General features: G+C 39.7%; 2 protein-coding genes across 12 annotated transcripts in view; one reads left to right on the top strand and one right to left on the bottom strand.

Moving 5' to 3' along the window:
* SCLT1 (sodium channel and clathrin linker 1) overlaps positions 1 to 2,702 on the bottom strand; it is a 177,265-nt gene extending 174,563 nt beyond the window's left edge. For all 6 annotated transcript variants that reach the window (XR_005373912.1, XR_005373913.1, XR_005373911.1 and 3 more), the window contains exon 1: positions 2,580 to 2,702. Coding sequence is in view for 3 of the 6 variants with exons in the window: in XM_038564635.1 (XP_038420563.1) it covers positions 2,580 to 2,613 (34 nt within the window). In the remaining 3 variants the exon portion in view is untranslated. The remainder of the gene's footprint in view (positions 1 to 2,579) is intronic.
* A 574-nt stretch (positions 2,703 to 3,276) lies between these two features.
* Positions 3,277 to 19,425, top strand: part of C19H4orf33 (chromosome 19 C4orf33 homolog) — a 306,277-nt gene continuing 290,128 nt past the window's right edge. For 3 of the 6 annotated variants that reach the window (XR_005373915.1, XR_005373914.1, XM_038564639.1), the window contains exons 1-3: positions 3,277 to 3,520; positions 6,210 to 6,346; positions 15,539 to 15,728. Coding sequence is in view for 4 of the 6 variants with exons in the window: in XM_038564639.1 (XP_038420567.1) it covers positions 3,460 to 3,520; positions 6,210 to 6,346; positions 15,539 to 15,728 (388 nt within the window). In the remaining 2 variants the exon portion in view is untranslated. Of the gene's footprint in view, positions 3,607 to 6,209; positions 6,347 to 15,538; positions 15,729 to 19,425 lie in introns of all 6 variants that reach the window. The other 3 variants (XM_038564640.1, XM_038564641.1, XM_038564642.1) reach the window with 3 other exon arrangements.

Raw genomic sequence — 19,425 nt, 5'->3', positions numbered from 1 at the left:
CTGTGAAGAACACTTAAGAGAATGAAAAGAAAAAATAAGTTCATCTCCACTTCCCAAATTCCCACTACAAGAATGACTTTTTCATTTCTTAGCTTCATAAACAAGTATCTCTTTGAACAGGTCTCTAAGGACTATCAAATTTCCTTTCTCAGATGGAGGTGGGAGAATGGGGTCTTGAAATTATGCTAGGAGTTTACTAGGAGCATGACTGGGTTTGGAATTACCTGTAGTTTTTTGTAAAGCTAATGCTTTATCACAGGGGTTGCTACTTGAGAAACACTAAATCAAATTCTCTTGAGCTAGACTACCAAATCCAAATGGAACAAATGAAGAGACAATTAAGATCAAAAGAAGTCAGTGTAGTGAAGGTTAGAATAAGTGGGAGAAGGTCAAGCCATCTGTTTTCACCTCAGCTGTAACCGGCATCCTAGTTTCCATTTAAAAAGAAAACATGGCTGGCTCATTCCTCTAAAAATCATAGTTTTGGGGTGATTCAGGTACCCTCCCCACCCCAACCAAAATCCTTATCACCCAACTCTTGTCCCCCACTACTTGAGATGGAGGTCAGCCAGTCTTCCTTATGGGATGGCGGATATTCCCACTTCAAACCTAAAAAAGAATGCTAATGTATGGTATCATTATAGTCCATTAATTCTAAATTTTATAGCACATTTATTATGCCCTAGAAACCATGCTTTATTTACATCATTTCATTTAATCCTTATAACCCCACAAGGGTTATTGTGCTATTATTTCCATTTTATAAATGAGAAAACTGAAACACCAAGGAGCTAAGGAACTCGACAAAGGTCAAAGACCTGAAAAGAGATAAACTTAGTACATGAACCTAGACAGACTGAATCTAGGGGTAGAGTTCTTAACCACTGGTTTATAAAGCTTCCGAACTTACCGCTTTTTCCCTACCTTCCCTGTTGCTTAATGCAAAAACCTCAGTTGCCCCCTACCTCATCTCAAATTCCCTAATCTCCAACTTCACTGTACTACCTTACTTCACTTACTTGTGCGAATTAAGAATAGTCCCCTATCAGACTCTGCTAGAGCACTCAGTCCTCCTAACAGCCATTACCAGGCTTTCCAAATCAAATTCAATCATGCTACTCTCACGTGCTTTTCAGTGGTTCCTATCATCTGTGCAACGGTCCAAACTCAACCCACAGCAGACAAGGCCCTTCATTATCCAGTCCCATTCTTCCCTGTTCAGCTCCACTTGCTATTTGCCTAGATAAACCACACTCCATACAAGCCAACCTCCTTGCATACTCATCTCCTCAACGCTGCATACATGCTGCATATACCATTCTATTTGGGATACCCACACGGTTCTTGTCTAGCAGATTCGTATTAGTACTTCAAGCTTTAGCCCAAATGACACCTTCCTTGATCACAGTTAATAACAGTCCTTTAATAGTTAAATATGTTTAGTGTCAGATACTATGCTAAACCCTTTACGTATTTTAAAAGATTTTATTTATTTATTCGTGAGACACACACACACACACACACAGAGGCAGAGACACAGGCAGACTCCATACAAGGAGCCCAACCGGGACTCGATCCCTGGACTCGATCCCTGGACTCCAGGATCAGGCCCTGGGCTGAAGGCGGCGCTAAACCGCTGAGCCACCGGGGCTGCCCCAGCCTTTACATATTTTAATACTCCTTTAATCGGGGACAACCTGGGTGGCTCAGTGGTTGAGCATCTGCCTTCAGCCCAAGGTGTGATCCTGGAGTCCCAGGTTCTAGTCTCACGTCGGGCTCCCTGCATGGAGCCTGCTTCTCTCTATGCCCCCGCCCCCCCGCCACCCCAGGTCTCATGAATAAATAAAATCCTAAAAAACAAAACAAAACTCTCATTTAATCATTCCAACAACCCCATGAAGGAACCGAGGCGTAAGGGTTAGCACCTGCTGCCAATTGCGTGTATCTATGGAATTTACGGATTTCTTTCCTCAAATTAAATTCCTGGAGGGCAGGACTGTCCACCTCTTTGCAGCAGCGGTGCCTGTTGAGAGCCTGGCACGTACACGTAACCGAAACGGGACTTTACATAAACATCTCCTTACAAAAACGGCCACAACTGGGCAGCCCGGGTGGCTCAGCGGGTTAGCGCCCGCCTTCAGCCCAGGGCGTGACCCCGGAGGCCCGGGATCGAGTCCCACGTCGGGTCGGGCTCCCTGCGTGGAGCCTGCTTCTCCCTCTGCCTCGCTCTGTGTCTCTCTCTCATGAATATTTAAAAAAAAAACAACAAAACAAAACAAAACAAAAAAAACAGCCACAACTGTGCCTTGGGGAGACTCTTCCTGGCCTCTCGCCCCTCTGAGTTCTCCGGGGCATGCGAGGAACATACTAACCGCGTCCAGCTGAAGGAGGAACCAGGCGATGTTCTGCTTAAGCATATACGCACCCACCCACCCGCCCGCCCGCCAGGCTTTCCCGTAAAGCTGACTTGAGTTTCTCCAAAATTTCCATGCACCGAACGGGCATATTCGAAAATAGTAGCCGGTCGGCAACCTCGCCACGCAGGGTAACCATTTTCCACAGAGGGATACGGAGCTTACTTTGGTCTCTCAGAAAGTCGATTTCCGTGGCCATTTCCTTGGGATTTCACCACCTGCCACTTTCTTCCAAAAATGAAACAAAAAAAGAACAACAAAAGCGACCCGACCCCCCCCCCCCCCCCCACCACCACCAGAGCTCGCCGTGCGGAGACACAGGACAGAGCGACGCTCCGGGGCTTGTCAAGCTCTCGAGGGCGTAGGCAGCATCCTCCTCACGTCGACAGCCCCGCCGCGCCTCCTTCTCCCGAGTCCCAGCGCGGCCCCTCGACCGGGCAGCGGACTTCAGATGCCAGGCGCGCCGAGGATCCGCCACGTGAATTTTGGGGCCTCGTCCCCCCCCTCCCCCGCCCCGAATCCCGGCGGGGTAAAGCGCGGACGCGGGCGGCCGGAGGCGTCCCGCAGGTCACTCGGGGTCGTGCCGGGCCGCTCAGGACACAGCCTACAGAGCCGGCGAGCAGCCGGGCGGCGGCGTCCTGGGGGCAGCGTTCGGGGAGGAAGGCGGGGGTCGACTCCAGGACGCCGGCGAAACCCGGGGCCAGCCGCGGAAGTCCACTCGGCCCGCCCTGCGACTTTGAAACCGGTGCCCCGGGCCGCTCCTTGGAGACGGCGACGCGGCCTGCGTCATCACGTGGACGTCGGCGCCTGCGTCATCGCGCTTCCTAGAGTCCTTACACGCTATTGGCTATCGGTCCAGCTCTGGGTGGAGCTGTGAGAACCTGGAAGGCGGCGCGCGGAGCCACCCCCGAGGCGGCGAGCAGGCTCCCTCCCGGGGGCGAGCCCGCGGGGCTGTGCAGCGTGTGGGGTTTTTCAAGAAAACCCCCCAAGTTGTAAACGTAGGGAGGGCGTCAAGCACATATTTTAAACGCTCCCAGAATCTTTGATGCCTGGCACTTCTGCACTGAGGGAACCTGCTTGCTGGCCGCAAGGAGCGGGTTTGGAAAGTGAGTAGACGTCTGACTGGAGGCGGGGCCCAAGCTGGCGCCTTCCGAGGCCGCCCCCAGAGCGGAGCTTCTGGAGGATCTTGGAGGTGGGCTTGGTCTCCACAAGCTAAGTACGGCCCTGCCCCTCTGGGTCTTTAGGGGAAGGAGACAAGCTGTGTTTAGCTGTGTCAGGAAGGCGTACGTGTAGTTAGAGGTGGTACAAAGATCCTGCAAATCTTTGCTTCCTCAAAAAGAACAAAAAAGTTATTTTTTTTGTCAGAAAAAATTAGGCAGAACTTAATATCTGAGGGCAAAATGACAATTTCCAGTATTAAAAATTTTGTCTGCATTTAAGCCCTATCTTAAAATTGGAGGAATGGGCAGCGGCTGCGCATCTGCCTTCGGCCCAGGGCATGACCTTGGAGACCCGGGATCGAGTCCCGCGTCGGGCTCCCTGCGTGGAGCCTGCTTCTCCCTCTGCCTGTGTCTCTGCTCCTCTCTCTCTCTCTCTCTCTCTCTCATGAATAAATAAATAAATGTTAAACTTACTGGAGGGAGAGATTGAGTGGGCAAACGTCAACTCTTTCTTGAAAGGTCAGCGTAGGACTTTTTCATGAGCTCCTCCCCCGCTCCCCGAGGACTAGACTTTAAGTTCTCCTACATTTGAATCTGCATGTTGCCATTGGAGTTAATTTGGCATCAGTTATAAACTTAATTCCACACCTACACTAGATATTAATAAGATGTATTAGTGTTGGTGAACGCAAAGATCACTTTCTGGATATAAATGATGAGTGGTCTTTGCATTATGTAAATTAAATATCTGAAGTTGGAATTTTTATCTCTATACTTGAGCTATTTGGCTTATATGGTCAAGTTCAATGCAAATTACGGTATTGCGGTTTGTTTGGGAAGCTGGTTTGTAAGATTCTACTGGTTTTTGCATGGAGCTTTTACAAAATATTTTTCATCTTTATGAAACAAAATTGTCACGCTTCCACTTATCCTTAAAGTATCCCCTCTAGTGTTGCTTGCTTTTAAAAGTTCTCTTGTGTTCTCTACCCACTTTCCCCAAGGAGGGTGCTTCCTTAATACTTTGTGCTTCTTCCTCCATCCAGTCTCTATCATATTGTTTTGTAGTTTGTTTATAGGCTCCATTAGAGAGCCTGGAATCCAAGAAGGGTTCAAAAATACCTGATGAAGGAATTAATTTAAGGAATTTGGTGGATTGGAAAGTATCAGTGTAATTGAGTACAAGGAATGGGAAAATCATGTGTTTAACCATTCTCTAGCTCCAATTTCATTTTTGTGTGTGTGTGTGTTAGATATATTTCTTCAATAAAGGAAACTTTTGAGGGTATCCCTGGGTGGTGCAGCGGTTTAGCGCCTGTCTTTGGCCCAGGGCGCGATCCTGGAGACTCGGGATTGAGTCCCACGTCGGGCTCCCGGTGCATGGAGCCTGCTTCTCCCTCTGCCTGTGTCTCTGCCTCTCTCTCTCATTCTGTGTGACTATCATAAATAAAAAAAATTAAAAAAAGAAAGAAAACCTTTGAAAATTTATAGTTCTTACTAATATTAATTTGTTTAATAAATTGACATCAAGCAGCCAGTACCATGTGGAAAGAAAGCACCATGAAGAATACAAAGTTGGAAATTGAGCTATTGAGCAAGAGCTCATTTCCCTCTCCCATCAAATGATTTTTATAAAACAAAAATAATAGTTTTCGTAAAACAAATACGAAAGCTGCTTTCCCCCAAAGAAGTTTTTAAAAGTATGTTATGAGCAAAACATACTTATGCTAAACCATATGAAATTGTGATTTTTCTGCAGCTTCATATGGTGTACTTTAATACTTTACCTGAAAATAATTGAATAATGGCCATACACTAATGTAATATCTGCTGTTGCAGATCAGGAGAAAATGGTGAATTTACTTAAACATGTAGAATATATGCACAGTATTCTCAGAGTAGCTGTGAAGTTCAGGTCCAGTGACTGCTTGCTGAATTAAACCCACAGATCCCGTAGACATTTTGGTAACTCTCAGCAACCAAAATACAGAATGATTTTATTATTTAGAAATAGAGTAGTTCTGTAAATCATTGCCTTTTCTTGAGAACTTTAAAAGTTTATGTATGATTATGTTATGAATTTACATCTAATCCTGTATAGAAACAATAAGTTCACACTGTCTTGGGTGGGAGACACTAAATGAAGGAAAATAAGCTGATAAATACTGAAACTGTTGGAATAGGTAAGACTGAACCAACCAGAACCATATTTTGGGATCTCAAGGGTCATTTAGACTATCCTGCCTTATAGTCTAGTTTTAATAGGACAACCACTTAAGTAACCTATAATTTAAAAAATTTCAACAGAAAAATATTTTCTTTACGCAAACCTGTGTAGACTTTAATAATAACAGCTAATGTTTTCTGAGTATTTACTACATACATGCTAGGCACTGTCCTAAATACATTTATGTATATGTATATCCATTCACAAAATCCTTTTTACAGTGATTTGCTGGTGATCATAGTTGGAAAGTGCCTGCCTGAACTGGAATTTACAGCTCATTTTCAGATTATTACATGGTATTTATATTGCTGAATTACCCTTCCTTCTCCTTCTAGAAAATCACACAAACTTCAGTAGAATGATCAAAAGTTCAGAGGTTCACTTCCTTTTTTTCCTTTCCTGTAAAACCAGGACGAGTTGGCTTCAGTCCTCCACGCCCAACCCCCCTGGGATATGTAGGCAGCTGGGCGGAGCCTAAGGCTGAGCCCTCTTCAGTCACCTGCGCAGAAAGCAGCGAGCTGAGTGTTGAACGGAAAAAGAGCTTCCCGGTCTGTGTTCTTCTCTTGTTTAGCGTCCTTACCTCGCTTCTTACTTGCAGCTTCGCCCAGTCTTGTTAGCCTTTTCTTTGGTAACTTCTTTTTCAGCTGCTGCTTCTGCTGGCACAGTTTATTTACTCCCACTTTCCGACTGCTTCCTTTCTCCGTTTCTCTCATAAACGGGCAGGGGTGCAGGTGGAAGCAAGAATGCAAACTGAAATATAATTATAGGAAACTAAAGGCAATTTCGTGAATAGAAGAATTTGGAAATTTCCCTTGTAAAACGTTCTGAGAAAACATCTTTTCCATTACTTCCTTCTTTTAACCTTTGTGGAATGTTTTTTGTCTCCTGGACATTTAGTGTTCTGCGGTTCTCTCCTTTCTCAACTTTCCTTTTAAAGGCCTCTCCATAATGCAAACAAGCATGAAAATAATTTTAAAATTGGAACTTTTTTTGGATGAAAGAGTAATTTGAGGAATAGAAGTTAAAATGTGGAAAAACACAGATTAACGATAAACATTCTTCTAAGGAAGTCTAAACAGCCAACATCAAAATTGCATAATAGGCTGGTGATCACCTTGAATGAATATATTCCTTCAATAATATTCCCAGTATTCATTCTGACATTTAAGAAATGTTAAGCATATATAATATAGAGAGGAGGTATATATCACATGGACTTTAAAAAACACTTTTTAATCATTCATTTATTTTTTAATAGTATAAAATTCAGGCAGTTTTTGTTGTTGTTGTTTTAAGTAATAGCAGTTGAAAATAAGCCTCCCTTGCTCTCTTGTCTCCAGCAATTGCCTCATAAGAGGTAACCACTGCCACCACTGGTTTCTTGTCTGTGCTTTCTGAGATAGTATATGCATTCACAAGCATTTATGCAAATAGTCTTCTTTTTCAATGAAATAAGTTCATACATTTTGCACCTTGCTTTTTTTCCCTTAGTATATTTTAAATATATATAGAGCTTCTTACTCTTTTTTAGCAGCTACATAGTATTTCATTGCATGATACAGCATAATTTCCTTACCAATCCTGTACTTATGGGTATTTAAATTGCTTACATTATTTTGTTATTGTAGACAGTGTTGCAGTGAATATCTTTATACTTATGTCATTTTGAATATGTGCAGGTGTAATAACTCCTAGAACTAGAATTGTTGAGTCAAAGGATATTTGCATGTTTTGTTTTGATAGATTTTGAAGGATTGTTCTTCACAGAAGCTGTGCCAGTTATGCCCCAACAACAATATGTGATTGTTTTTCATTGTTTTGCATTATCACATCATGTTATCAAATTTTCCAATACAAGAAAATAGTAATTTATTGTTGCTTTAATGTGCATTTCTATCATAAATGAGGTTGAACATTTTGCATTTACCTTTTGTTAACTGTTTTATCCTATTTTTCTGTTGGGGTATTGATCTTTTCCTTATTAATTTCTAGGACCCCTTTAAGCACTGAAAAAGTTAGTTATTTGTCTGAAATATGAGTTGCAGATATTTTTTCCCCAACTGTCTTTTGATTTTTGTAATAGTGAGCTCTTTTGGGTGGGTGAAGGCAGGTCTTTGCTTTTAGTTTTGTTAATTTTATGCAGCCAAATGTATCATTCTTTTCTGTCTTTTGAGTTTGGGGTTATATTTTAAAAGGCTTTTTCAACTATAACATTGTCTTAAAAATTAATTTTTCTCTTATAATATGGTTTTTATGTTTAAATCTTTGATTCATTTAAAACTTAGTTTGGTGGGGCACCTGGGTGGCTCTGTCAATTAAGCGTCTGATCCCAGGGTCCTGGGATCAAGCCCCACATGGGCTCTCTGCTCACCTATGAGTCTGCTTCTCCCTCTTCCTCTCCCTCTTTTATGTGTTCCACTCTTGCTCTCTCTCAAATAAATAAAATCTTAAAAAAGAAAAACTTAGCTTGGTGTAGGAATCCAACTTTATCAAATTGGACTATAAAATAAACCAATTGATAATATAGACTTTGTTGGTTTAGCTACATGAGACACATCCCTAACTCCCCTAGGCTTATAGTTAATTTCCCTAACACCTGGTACAGCACCTGAAACAAAGTGAGTAGGTAACCTTTGATAAACTAAATTGAAAGGAAGTTTCTAGATATGACATATTATCTTAGTTACTTGCTATTGTTTTAACTGAAAGAGAGTGATACCATGAATACAATTGATTTATTTTGCAGAAAACCTTAGAATCATGAAGTTTTGGATCCAAAAACTAGGAGGATTATTCACTTGACAAATAAATGATGAGTTCATATTACTTACAGGCTTTCTGGCTGGGAATGGGGAGACAATAAACAAACATGTCCTGTGGTATAATGCTGTGAATCAAAACTGAGCAATGTACAGGCAGCAGAGAATGATAAAAAGTAGAGTGGGGGATGCACACTAGCATAGGTCACAAAGGACATTGACAGTTGAATTGTCTATTTCATATGAGCACATGTGCATACAAAATTGAGAGGCACTAAGAATTAAGTTTCAAGAGAGAATAGTAAGTATCCCCGGTCCCCAGGAAGTTGAAAGGAGAATCAGTTGTTTCTCTCTGGATCCAACATTATCTTTAGATTACATTGTAAACTAGTGGGCAGGACTATACTTTTTAGGTTAATTTTGTTATAAATATTATGCACACTTGGATTAACATTAGTGTTCTTTAAGCAACTTAACAAATTTGTCACTCTAGTAGGAAATTAAAATCATTTTATGCAGTCAAAGCCAAAATTACATTCTACCCTTGTCAGCCATGTCAGCCATGGCACTCCTCCCAGCAGTGGAAGTATATTCAATATTTCTTGCATTAATTTCTTTTTTTTTAATAAATTTATTTTTTATTGGTGTTCAATTTACCAACATACAGAATAGCACCCAGTGCTCATCCCGTCAAGTGCCCCCCTCAGTGCCCGTCACCCATTTACCCCCACCCCCCACTCTCCTCCCCTTCCACCACCCCTAGTTCGTTTCCCAGAGTTAGGAGTCTTTATGTTCTGTCTCCCTTTCTGATATTTCCCACACATTTCTTCTCCCTTCCCTTATATTCCCTTTCACTATTATTTATATTCCCCAAATGAATGAGAACATATAATGTTTGTCCTTCTACAATTGACTTATTTCACTCAGCATAGTACCCTCCAGTTCCATCCACGTTGAAGCAAATGGTGGGTATTTGTCATTTCTAATGGCTAAGTAGTATTCCATTGTATACATAAACCACATCTTCTTTATCCATTCATCTTCCGATGGACACCGAGGCTCCTTCCACAGTTTAGCTATTGTGGACATTGCTGCTATAAACATCGGGGTGCAGGTGTCCCGGCGTTTCATTGCATCTGTATCTTTGGGGTAAATCCCCAACAGTGTAATTGCTGGGTCGTAAGGCAGGTCTATTTTTAACTCTTTGAGGAACCTCAAAGGAAAAACCACAGTTTTCCAGAGTGGCTGCACCAGTTCACATTCCCACCAACAGTGTAAGAGGGTTCCCTTTTCTCCACATCCTCTCCAACATTTGTGGTTTCCTGCTTTGTTGATTTTCCCCATTCTCACTGGTGTGAGGTGGTATCTCATTGTGGTTTTGATTTGTATTTCCTTGATGGCAAGTGATGCAGAGCATTTTCTCATGTGCATGTTGGCCATGTCTATGTCTTCCTCTGTGAGATTTCTGTTCATGTCTTTTGCCCATTTCATGATTGGATTGTTTCTTTGGTGTTGAGTGTAATAAGTTCTTTATAGATCTTGGAAACTAGCCCTTTATCTGATACGTCATTTGCAAATATCTTCTCCCATTCTGTAGGTTGTCTTTTAGTTTTGTTGACTGTATCCTTTGCTGTGCAAAAGCTTCTTCTCTTGATGAAGTCCCAATAGTTCATTTTTGCTTTTGTTTCTTTTGCCTTCATGGATGTATCTTGCAAGAAGTTACTGTGGCCACGTTCAAAAAGGGTGTTGCCTGTGTTCTCCTCTAGGATTTTGATGGAATCTTGTCTCACATATAGATCTTTCATCCATTTTGAGTTTATCTTTGTGTCTGGTGAAAGAGAGTGGTCTAGTTTCATTCTTCTGCATGTGGATGTCCAATTTTCCCAGCACCATTTATTGAAGAGACTGTCTTTCTTCCAGTGGATAGTCTTTCCTCCTTTATCGAATATTAGTTGACCATAAAGTTCAGGGTTCACTTCTGGGTTCTGATTCTGTTCCATTGATCTATGTGTGTCTGTTTTTGTGCCAGTACCACACTGTCTTGATGACCATTGCTTTGTAGTACAACCTGAAATCTGGCATTGTGATGCCCCCAGATATGGTTTTCTTTTTAAAATTCCCCTGGCTATTCGGGGGTCTTTTCTGATTCCACAGAAATCTTAAAATAATTTGTTCTCTCTGAAGAAAGTCCATGGTATTTTGATAGGGATTGCATTAAACGTGTACATTGCCCTGGGTAACATTGACATTATCACAATATTAATTCTGCCAATCCATGAGCATGGAATATTTTTCCATCTCTTTGTATCTTCCTCAATTTCTTTCAGAAGTGTTCTGTAGTTTTTAGGGTATAGATCATTTACCTCTTTGGTTAGGTTTATTCCAAGGTATCTTATGCTTTTGGGTGCAATTGTAAATGGAATTGACTCCTTAATTGCTCTTTCTTCAGTCTCATTGTTAGTGTATAGAAATGCCATTGATTTCTGGGCATTGATTTTGTATCCTGCCACGCTATCAAATTGTTGTATGAGTTCTAGCAATCTTGGGGTGGAGGCTTTTGGGTTTTCTACGTAGAGTATCATGTCGTCGGCAAAGAGGGAGAGTTTGACTTCTTCTTTGCCAATTTGAATGCCTTTAATGTCTTTTTGTTGTCTGATTGCTGAGGCTAGGACTTCCAGTACTATGTTGAACAGCAGTGGTGAGAGTGGACATCCCAGTCTTGTTCCTGATCTTAGGGGAAAGGCTCCCAGTGCTTCCCCATTGAGAATGATATTTGCTGTGGGCTTTTCGTAGATGGCTTTTAAGATATCGAGGAATGTTTCCTCTATCCCTACACTCTGAAGAGTTTTGATCAGGAATGGATGCTGTATTTTGTCAAATGCTTTCTCTGCATCTAATGAGAGGATCATATGGTTCTTGTTTTTTCTCTTGCTGATATGATGAATCACATTGATTGTTTTACGAGTGTTGAACCAGCCTTGTGTCCCGGGGATAAATCCTACTTGGTCGTGGTGAATAATTTTCTTAATGTACTGTTGGACCCTATTGGCTAGTATCTTGTTGAGAATTTTTGCATCCATGTTCATCAGGGATATTGGTCTGTAATTCTCCTTTTTGGTGGGGTCTTTGTCTGGTTTTGGAATTAAAGTGATGCTGGCCTCATAGAACGAATTTGGAAGTACTCCATCTCTTTCTATCTTTCCAAACAGTTTTAGTAGAATAGGTATGGTTTCTTCTTTAAACGTTTGATAGAATTCCCCTGGGAAGCCATCTGGCCCTGGACTTTTGTGTCTTGGGCGGTTTTTGATGACTGCTTCTATTTCCTCCCTGGTTATTGGCCTGTTCAGGTTTTCTATTTCTTCCTGTTCCAGTTTTGGTAGTTTGTGGCTTTCCAGGAATGCATCCATTTCTTCCAGATTGCCTAATTTATTGGCGTATAGCTGTTCATAATATGTTTTTAAAATCGTTTGTATTTCCTTGGTGTTAGTAGTGATCTCTCCTTTCTCATTCATGATTTTATTAATTTGAGTCTTCTCTCTCTTCTTTTTAATAAGGCTGGCTAATGGTTTTTCTATCTTATTAATTCTTTTAAAGAACCAACTCCTGGTTCTGTTGATCTGTTCCACAGTTCTTCTGGTCTCGATTTCATTGAGTTCTGCTTGAATCTTTATTAACTCTCTTCTTCTGCTGGGTGCAGGATCTATTTGCTATTTTTTCTCTAGCTCCTTTATGTGTAAAGTTAGCTTTTGTATTTGAGTTCTTTCCAGTTTTTGAATGGATGCTTGCATTGTGATGTATTTCCCCCTTAGGACTGCTTTTGCTGCATCCCAAAGATTTTGAACGGTTGTTTCTTCATTCTCATTAGTTTCCATGAATCTTTTTAATTCTTCCTTAATATCCTGGTTGACCCTTTCATCTTTTAGCAGGATGGTCCTTAACCTCCACGTGTTTGAGGTCCTTCCAAACTTCTTGTTGTGTTTTAGTTCTAATTTCAAGGCATTATGGTCTGAGAATATGCAGGGGATGATCCCAATCTTTTGGTATCAGTTCAGACCTGATTTGTGACCCAGTATGTGGTCTATTCTGGAGAAAGTTCCATGTGCACTTGAGAAGAATGTGTATTCAGTTGAGTTTGGATGTAAAGTTCTGTAGATATCTGTGAAATCCATCTGGTCCAGTGTATCGTTTAAAGCTCTCGTTTCTTTGGAGATGTTGTGCTTAGAAACCTATCGAGTATAGAAAGAGCTAGATTGAAGTCACCAAGTATAAGTGTATTATTATCTAAGTATTTCTTCACTTTGGTTATTAATTGATTTAAATATTTGGCAGCTCCCATATTCGGGGCATATATATTGAGGATTCTTAAATCCTCTTGTTGGATAGATCCTTTAAGTATGAGATAGTGTCCCTCTTCATCTCTCACTACAGTCTTTGGGGTAAATTTTAGTTTATCTGATATAAGGATGGCGAGACAGCAAATAGATGGGTCCTGCTTTTTTATCCAGTCTGAAACCCTGCGCCTTTTGATGGGGTCATTAAGCCCGATCACATTCAGAGTTACTATTGAGAGATATGAGTTTAGTGTCATGATATCTATTCAGTCCTTGTTTTTGTGGATTGTTCCACTGAACTTCTTCTTAAAGGGGAATTTTAAGAGTCCTCCTTAAAATTTCTTGCAGAGCTGGTTTCGAGGTCACATATTCTTTCAGTTCCTCTTGCATTAATTTCAAACACTGCTCAAAAAAATCAGGGAAAAGGGCCAGTAGAAAGTCTTGAGGTAGCGCTACTTTATACTCCCAGCAAGAGTAGCTCTGCTTTTATATTTAAGTTCTTCTTTCAGATAAGATTATATTTTGAATTAATTTGAAAGTGTAAACTACACCTCATTCTGACCACAAGACCCACATTGTGTGAATGGAAATGACAGGCCATTTTTAGGATCAACTTGCTGGAAATGGTTTAATTCCATTTGAACATAGAGATGATTGCCTGAAAGCTGGGAATTGAAAACTCCCTAGTGGAAACCCAATGATTAGATAGGGATCTCTTTAATGTGTGCAGTATTTTTGTAGATATACTGGGTCTGTGGAGGATGAGTGAATCTGCCAAAGCTTCCTAGTCACTATGTTATATTTTGCCAGGATTGTTAAGCTCCAAATTAGGAGAATAGCATATTCTCTTAGCATATTGGTATCAAATTTAATCGGCATTTCTAATATCTTGACTTATTTTTATTTCTTCCCATATGCTTTAAGATAATACTTATTAGTACTAAAATTTGAGATTGAGGTTTATCCATTTATATATGAAGACTGTGCCTTGATATTTCAACTAAAGAAAGTTATTTTATTGTTGAGGTATTTTATTCCATATAAGCCAGTACTACAAAAATCAGAATCAATTTATGCGGCCTATCACTCACTGAGTTTATTTTAATAGTAAAGAATATAAATTGCTGAATGTATTGTCTTCTCACATACTAATAGTGGCAAATGGGTTATAATACTAGAATTATTTTTTTTTATTTTAGAGGTTATCAATTAAAATTTGCTAACATGTAGTGAAAATTAGGAAGACCTGCATACTTAGGAAAAGGTTTTCAGAGATCTTGGATTCCTGTGTTCCACAGAGCTTAAATATTTGGATCTCCCTGTGATTGGTACCTAGGAGGTATTCAGTATCTATTCACTGAAGTTAAATATAAAAGCAGATCTACTCTTGTTTGGGGTGTAAAGTAGTGCTACCTATTAAGTTATTTAAAACTTAATAACTTTATTATTTGTAGTAAAAGTAACATGTGAAGCAAGGAAGTGCCCAGACTTCAGATAAGGGAAATTAAAGTCTAGAAATAGCATCATTACTAATCAGGATTATCTTCTGAACAAGACGTAATGATGTAGTATGATTTGGGGAATCCACCACTCTTAAAATAAGGTTTGCATCCTCTTGCAGATTCCTGAAATATCTTCATCTGGGAAAACATGGCCTATTTTGGTTCAGTTTCATTATTTGCTAGCCATGTGACCTTGGACAAATTTGTTTCCTCATTTGTTTGTGTGTGTGTGTGTGTGTGTGTTTCTTTGTTTGTAAGGACGATAAAAATGGTTCCTCCCCAAGTTTGTTATGAAGTTAAATGAGATAATATTTATAAAATGCCAGATCCATACTGTTTAATAAAAAAATGTAATTCTATTAATATAATACTATGTAGGTCTACTTACTTTTTTAAAGAAAAAAATCTAAAATGCAAATACTTCTTGTATCAAATGTATTAAGTCTATTTCAAAGTGTAAATGATAAATTTTGTTCACATTTTTCAATCAGAGAAAAGGGATTAACCAAACATGTAGTCATTTAACACGTGAAATTTCAACAATTGAAGAAACTAAGAAAATCTATACCCCGAGACCAAGGAAGACAATATAAACTCTACTAACCTTGAAATGGTTGGAGCCCCCTGACCCCCGCCACCCTTCATCTGCTACTCAAAAAGAAAGGGTTTTGGTCAAAGAAACAGATGTTAACAGCAGTGCTTCTGCTGATTTATAGAGTTATTTTTTATCAGATTGAATTTTATTATAAAGATATTGATTCCCAAAGGCTCCAATAATTCAGACACCTGCACATTTTAGAAGACAAAGGATGACCTAGAAACTCAAGTGTTTATAGTCGTATGTACACAGTTTCTTCAGTGGACTAATTACTGTTTTTATAAATGATTTTGACATACTCTTTACAAGGTGACTTGAGCTGGATCTAGACTTCCTTCTAAAGTTTTTAGGATCCAACTACCTATTTTACAATAGAACTCCTGTCCATGGTTTGCCAGAAGGCTAATAGCCTTTTGACTCTCAGAATTGTGTTCTTGTTACTTTGCTGCCTTACTGCCTTCTTTTTTGCATTGAAATTGTCATTTCATGTCTAACTAAAGGAAACATTTGTATATTTTTAAAGAGTTTTTAAACTTTTTTTTTCTTTTAGAGTGTTCAGATGGATTTTAAAATTGAACACACTTGGGATGGTCTTCCAGTGAAGCATGAGCCAGCATTTGTCAGGTTGAATCCAGGCGATGGAGGAGTGATGATGGAAGTTAGTGCTCCATTTTTCAATGATCCTCCAGCCCCACTTGGAGAACCAGGAAAACCTTTCAATGAACTGTGGGATTATGAAGGTAAGTGGAAGTACTGTATTTTATTGCAAACATAAATCTTTTTATAATAGCCTCTCCTAGAACTATTATTTTTATCTTGCTGTAAGGAAGTGAGTGCTCTTCTGAACAACTGACATGTGTGGTTTCTTCCATTCTTTACCAATCTCTCATTCTGACTTTTTCATCATCACCTATGTGACTTCAGCTATATAATGAGAACAGTGAAAAATGGCAGTAACAAATCCAGACTTTTAAATGGTGCCATATTTCTTTCTTTTACTTCTGATACCTTTTTTAAGAAGAGTTCAGCATTTCTGTTTTGTCTTTAAGTATCTTCAAATTGCCACTTTAACCTTATAAACCTTCTTTGCGGAAGTTCGGGGATGTTTTACTTACAGAAATATTATTAACTTTAATATAAAATATAGTTTTTAGGGCAGCCCCTGTGGCCCAGCGGTTTAGCGCCACCTTCGGCCCAGAGTGTGATCCTGGAGACCCGGGATCAAGTCCCACGTCAGGCTCCCTGCATGGAGCCTGCTTCTCCCTCTGCCTGTGTCTCTGTCTCTTTCTCTCTCTCTGTGCCTCTCATGAATAAATAAATAATCTTTAAAAAATATATAGTTTTTATATTATACTGGCAATTAATCTCACATGTCAAATGAAGGCTAAAGACATGCCATGAAATTACATTGTGCCAGGTTTGCTATTTGATCCTCTTCTAATTAAACTACCAAACTTATCTTTCTGAAATACTCTTTATGATTCCATTCCTCAGGTTACAAACCATAAGTATCCCTGAGATAAAGTTCAAACCCTTTCTTTTTTTTTTTTTTTTTTTTAATTTTTATTTATTTATGATAGTCACAGAGAGAGAGAGAGAGAGAGGCAGAGACACAGGCAGAGGGAGAAGCAGGCTCCATGCACCGGGAGCCTGATGTGGGATTCGATCCCGGGTCTCCAGGATCGCGCCCTGGGCCAAAGGCAGGCGCCAAACCGCTGCGCCACCCAGGGATCCCCTCAAACCCTTTCTATAAGCTTTCAGAGTACTCATGAATTGGGCTATCCTATTCAATCAAAAGCTCTTTTTAAATATAACAGTGCTACATTAGTTTCAGGTGTACAACATAGTGATTCCACAAGTCTATATGTTCTATGCTCACCCCAAGTGTAGCTACCATCAATCTCCATACAGAGCTATTAATGGTACCACTGACTATATTCCTTATGCTGTGCCTTTTATCCCTGTGACTTATTCATTCCGTGACTGGAAGACTGTATCTCCCACTCCCCTTTATTCATGTTGCCTATCCCCCTACTCTTGGCACCCTCTACCCTCTCCACCCTCTGGCAGCCATCGGTGTCTCTGTATTTATGGGTCTGTTTCTGCCTTTTGTTTACTCATTTGTTTTGTTTTCCAGATTCCATATGTAAGTAGAATCATATGTCAACCAAAAGCTCTTGACTTCTGAAAGACTAATGGTCTTACTATCTATGCATATTCTCACCCATGTACCTTTTCTCATCCTATTCTCTCCACTCTAATGCACTTAGTTCAAGGTCTAATATAGGTTTCATTTCTTTAAAGAAACCTTTGATGATTCTTATAGTCCATACTAACCATCTGTATAGCATGCATCTTGTAAATGATAAAAATATGTAAAACATGTTATCTTTTATCAGTACAGAACTTGTATATACCAGCTACATACTAGTATAGACATTAATGCGACTTATCTACTAGAGGTACTATAGCCACCAAACTCAAGAAGTCCTAAGCTCAACTCATCCTCTTCTCTCACAAACATGCTTCTATCCCCATGTGCCCAGTCACTATAATACCTTAATTCATTAGATATAGAAATATGAGATCTTTTGAAGATATTCCTTTCTCTCACTCTCCATATTTGGATGCATTTACGAGTCCTATCAGCTTCACCTCCTAAATGTTTCTCTAATTTAGTACCTCTTCTTCATCCACAACATCCCTACCATAAGTTAGGCCTTTATGATCTTTTACCTTGGCTAGTCAAAGCTTCCTTAATAGTCTTTTGCCCCTATATCCATCCTTCACTTAGAAGCCAGAGAGATCTATCAAAAATGAAAATTCAAACTCATAATTCAGGTCCTTACAAACCTTCTCAGGCTCTCTATCCTCTCAGGATAGTTTCACCCTTCTTATTATGATCCCTGTATAAGATTTTCAATGACCTAGTCCCTTATTTTTTTGCAGAATTATGCTTCATGCGTTGAAATGTCTGCCTAGAAAGACTGAACTATTTCTAATTCTTTAAGGGACAATATTTCCCTAATCACGTACATTTGATTATACTCTCTCTTAACCCTGGAATGCCCTTTCCATCGTTCTTCCCCCAATTCCCACTCATTTTTCAAGGTGGAGCTTAGATAGCACCTTCTCCAAGAATCCTTCCCTAAATCACTTTTTTTTTGAGCTAAGTGTCTGTTTTCTTGCTTTCTTTTTTCTTTTTTTTTTAATTATGTAGCAGCAACCCATGCCTCCTTCCCTTTTAATATTATTTATTAGGAGCATCCACTTTCATGTCTGATTAGATTGTAAGCCTATTAAGGTACTCCCAGAATTTAATACAGTGTTTAATAGAGAAGATGCAAAAATGATTTTAAGATGATTATGCAAAATAGTAATTAGAATATGTATTAGAGTTCTCTGGAGAAACAGGGTTGAGAGGGAGCGAGAGAGGGAAAGAGAGAGGGTGTGTGTATAGAGAAAGAGAGATTTATTTTAAGGAATTGGCTTATGTAGTTTTGGAGGCTGGCAAGTACAAAATATGCAGGGCAGAGCGGTAGGCTGGAGACCTAAGGAAGAGCTAATACTGCAATTTGAGTCTGATGGTCGGCCAGCAGAATTCCTTCACAGTCAGGGGAGGTCTGTCTTTTTTCTTTTTTTTTTTTGTCTTTTTTCTGTTAACACCTTCAATTGATTGCATGAGACTCAGCCACATTATGGAGGGTAATCTGCTTTACCAAAAGTCTACTGATTTAATGTTAAATCTGTTTCAAAAAATACCTTCACCAATACATCTAGAATAATGTTTGACCAGATATCTGGGTACCGTGGTTAAACTAGACACATAAAATTAACCATCATGGAAGCATTCTAATTCATTTAGGTTAAAGACTTAGAAAGGGACAAGGCTGACTTGTTGATGGAACTGTATCTGTATCTTAGATATTTCATTATAAAAATAACACATGGAAAACTGGAAATAACCTAAATGTTTATCTTTATTTATTCATGAGAGACACAGAAAGATAGAGGCAGAGACACAGGCAGAGAGAGAAACAGGCTGCATCCCAGGAGCCCGAATTGGGACTCGATCCCAGGTCTCCAGGATCAGGCCCGGGGCTGAAGGCGGCGCTAAACCACTGAGCCACCCGGGCTGCCCTAAATGTTTATCTTAAAGGATTATATGAATAAATTATAGCATTTTATAGAAGAATACTATGTAGTAATTTAAAAGCATTAGGTTTCTATATGCTAGAAAGGTTGGGGGTTTTTTTGTTTGTTTGTTTTTTTGTGAAAAAGGAAAGTTGTAGGCAAGTATGATTCCATATTTATTTTTTAAAATCCATGCAGGTGAAATAGGTTGTAGAAGGACAGAAAAAGTCTGACAGGTTTTAGAGCAAAGTGGGAAGAAAAGGACTTTGACTTTTTACTTCATGTGTTTGTATTGTTTTAATC

This window comes from Canis lupus, chromosome 19 (genome assembly GCF_011100685.1).
Source record: "Canis lupus familiaris isolate Mischka breed German Shepherd chromosome 19, alternate assembly UU_Cfam_GSD_1.0, whole genome shotgun sequence".
NCBI lineage: Eukaryota > Metazoa > Chordata > Mammalia > Carnivora > Canidae > Canis > Canis lupus.
This window is presented reverse-complemented; position numbering and strand designations above follow the sequence as displayed.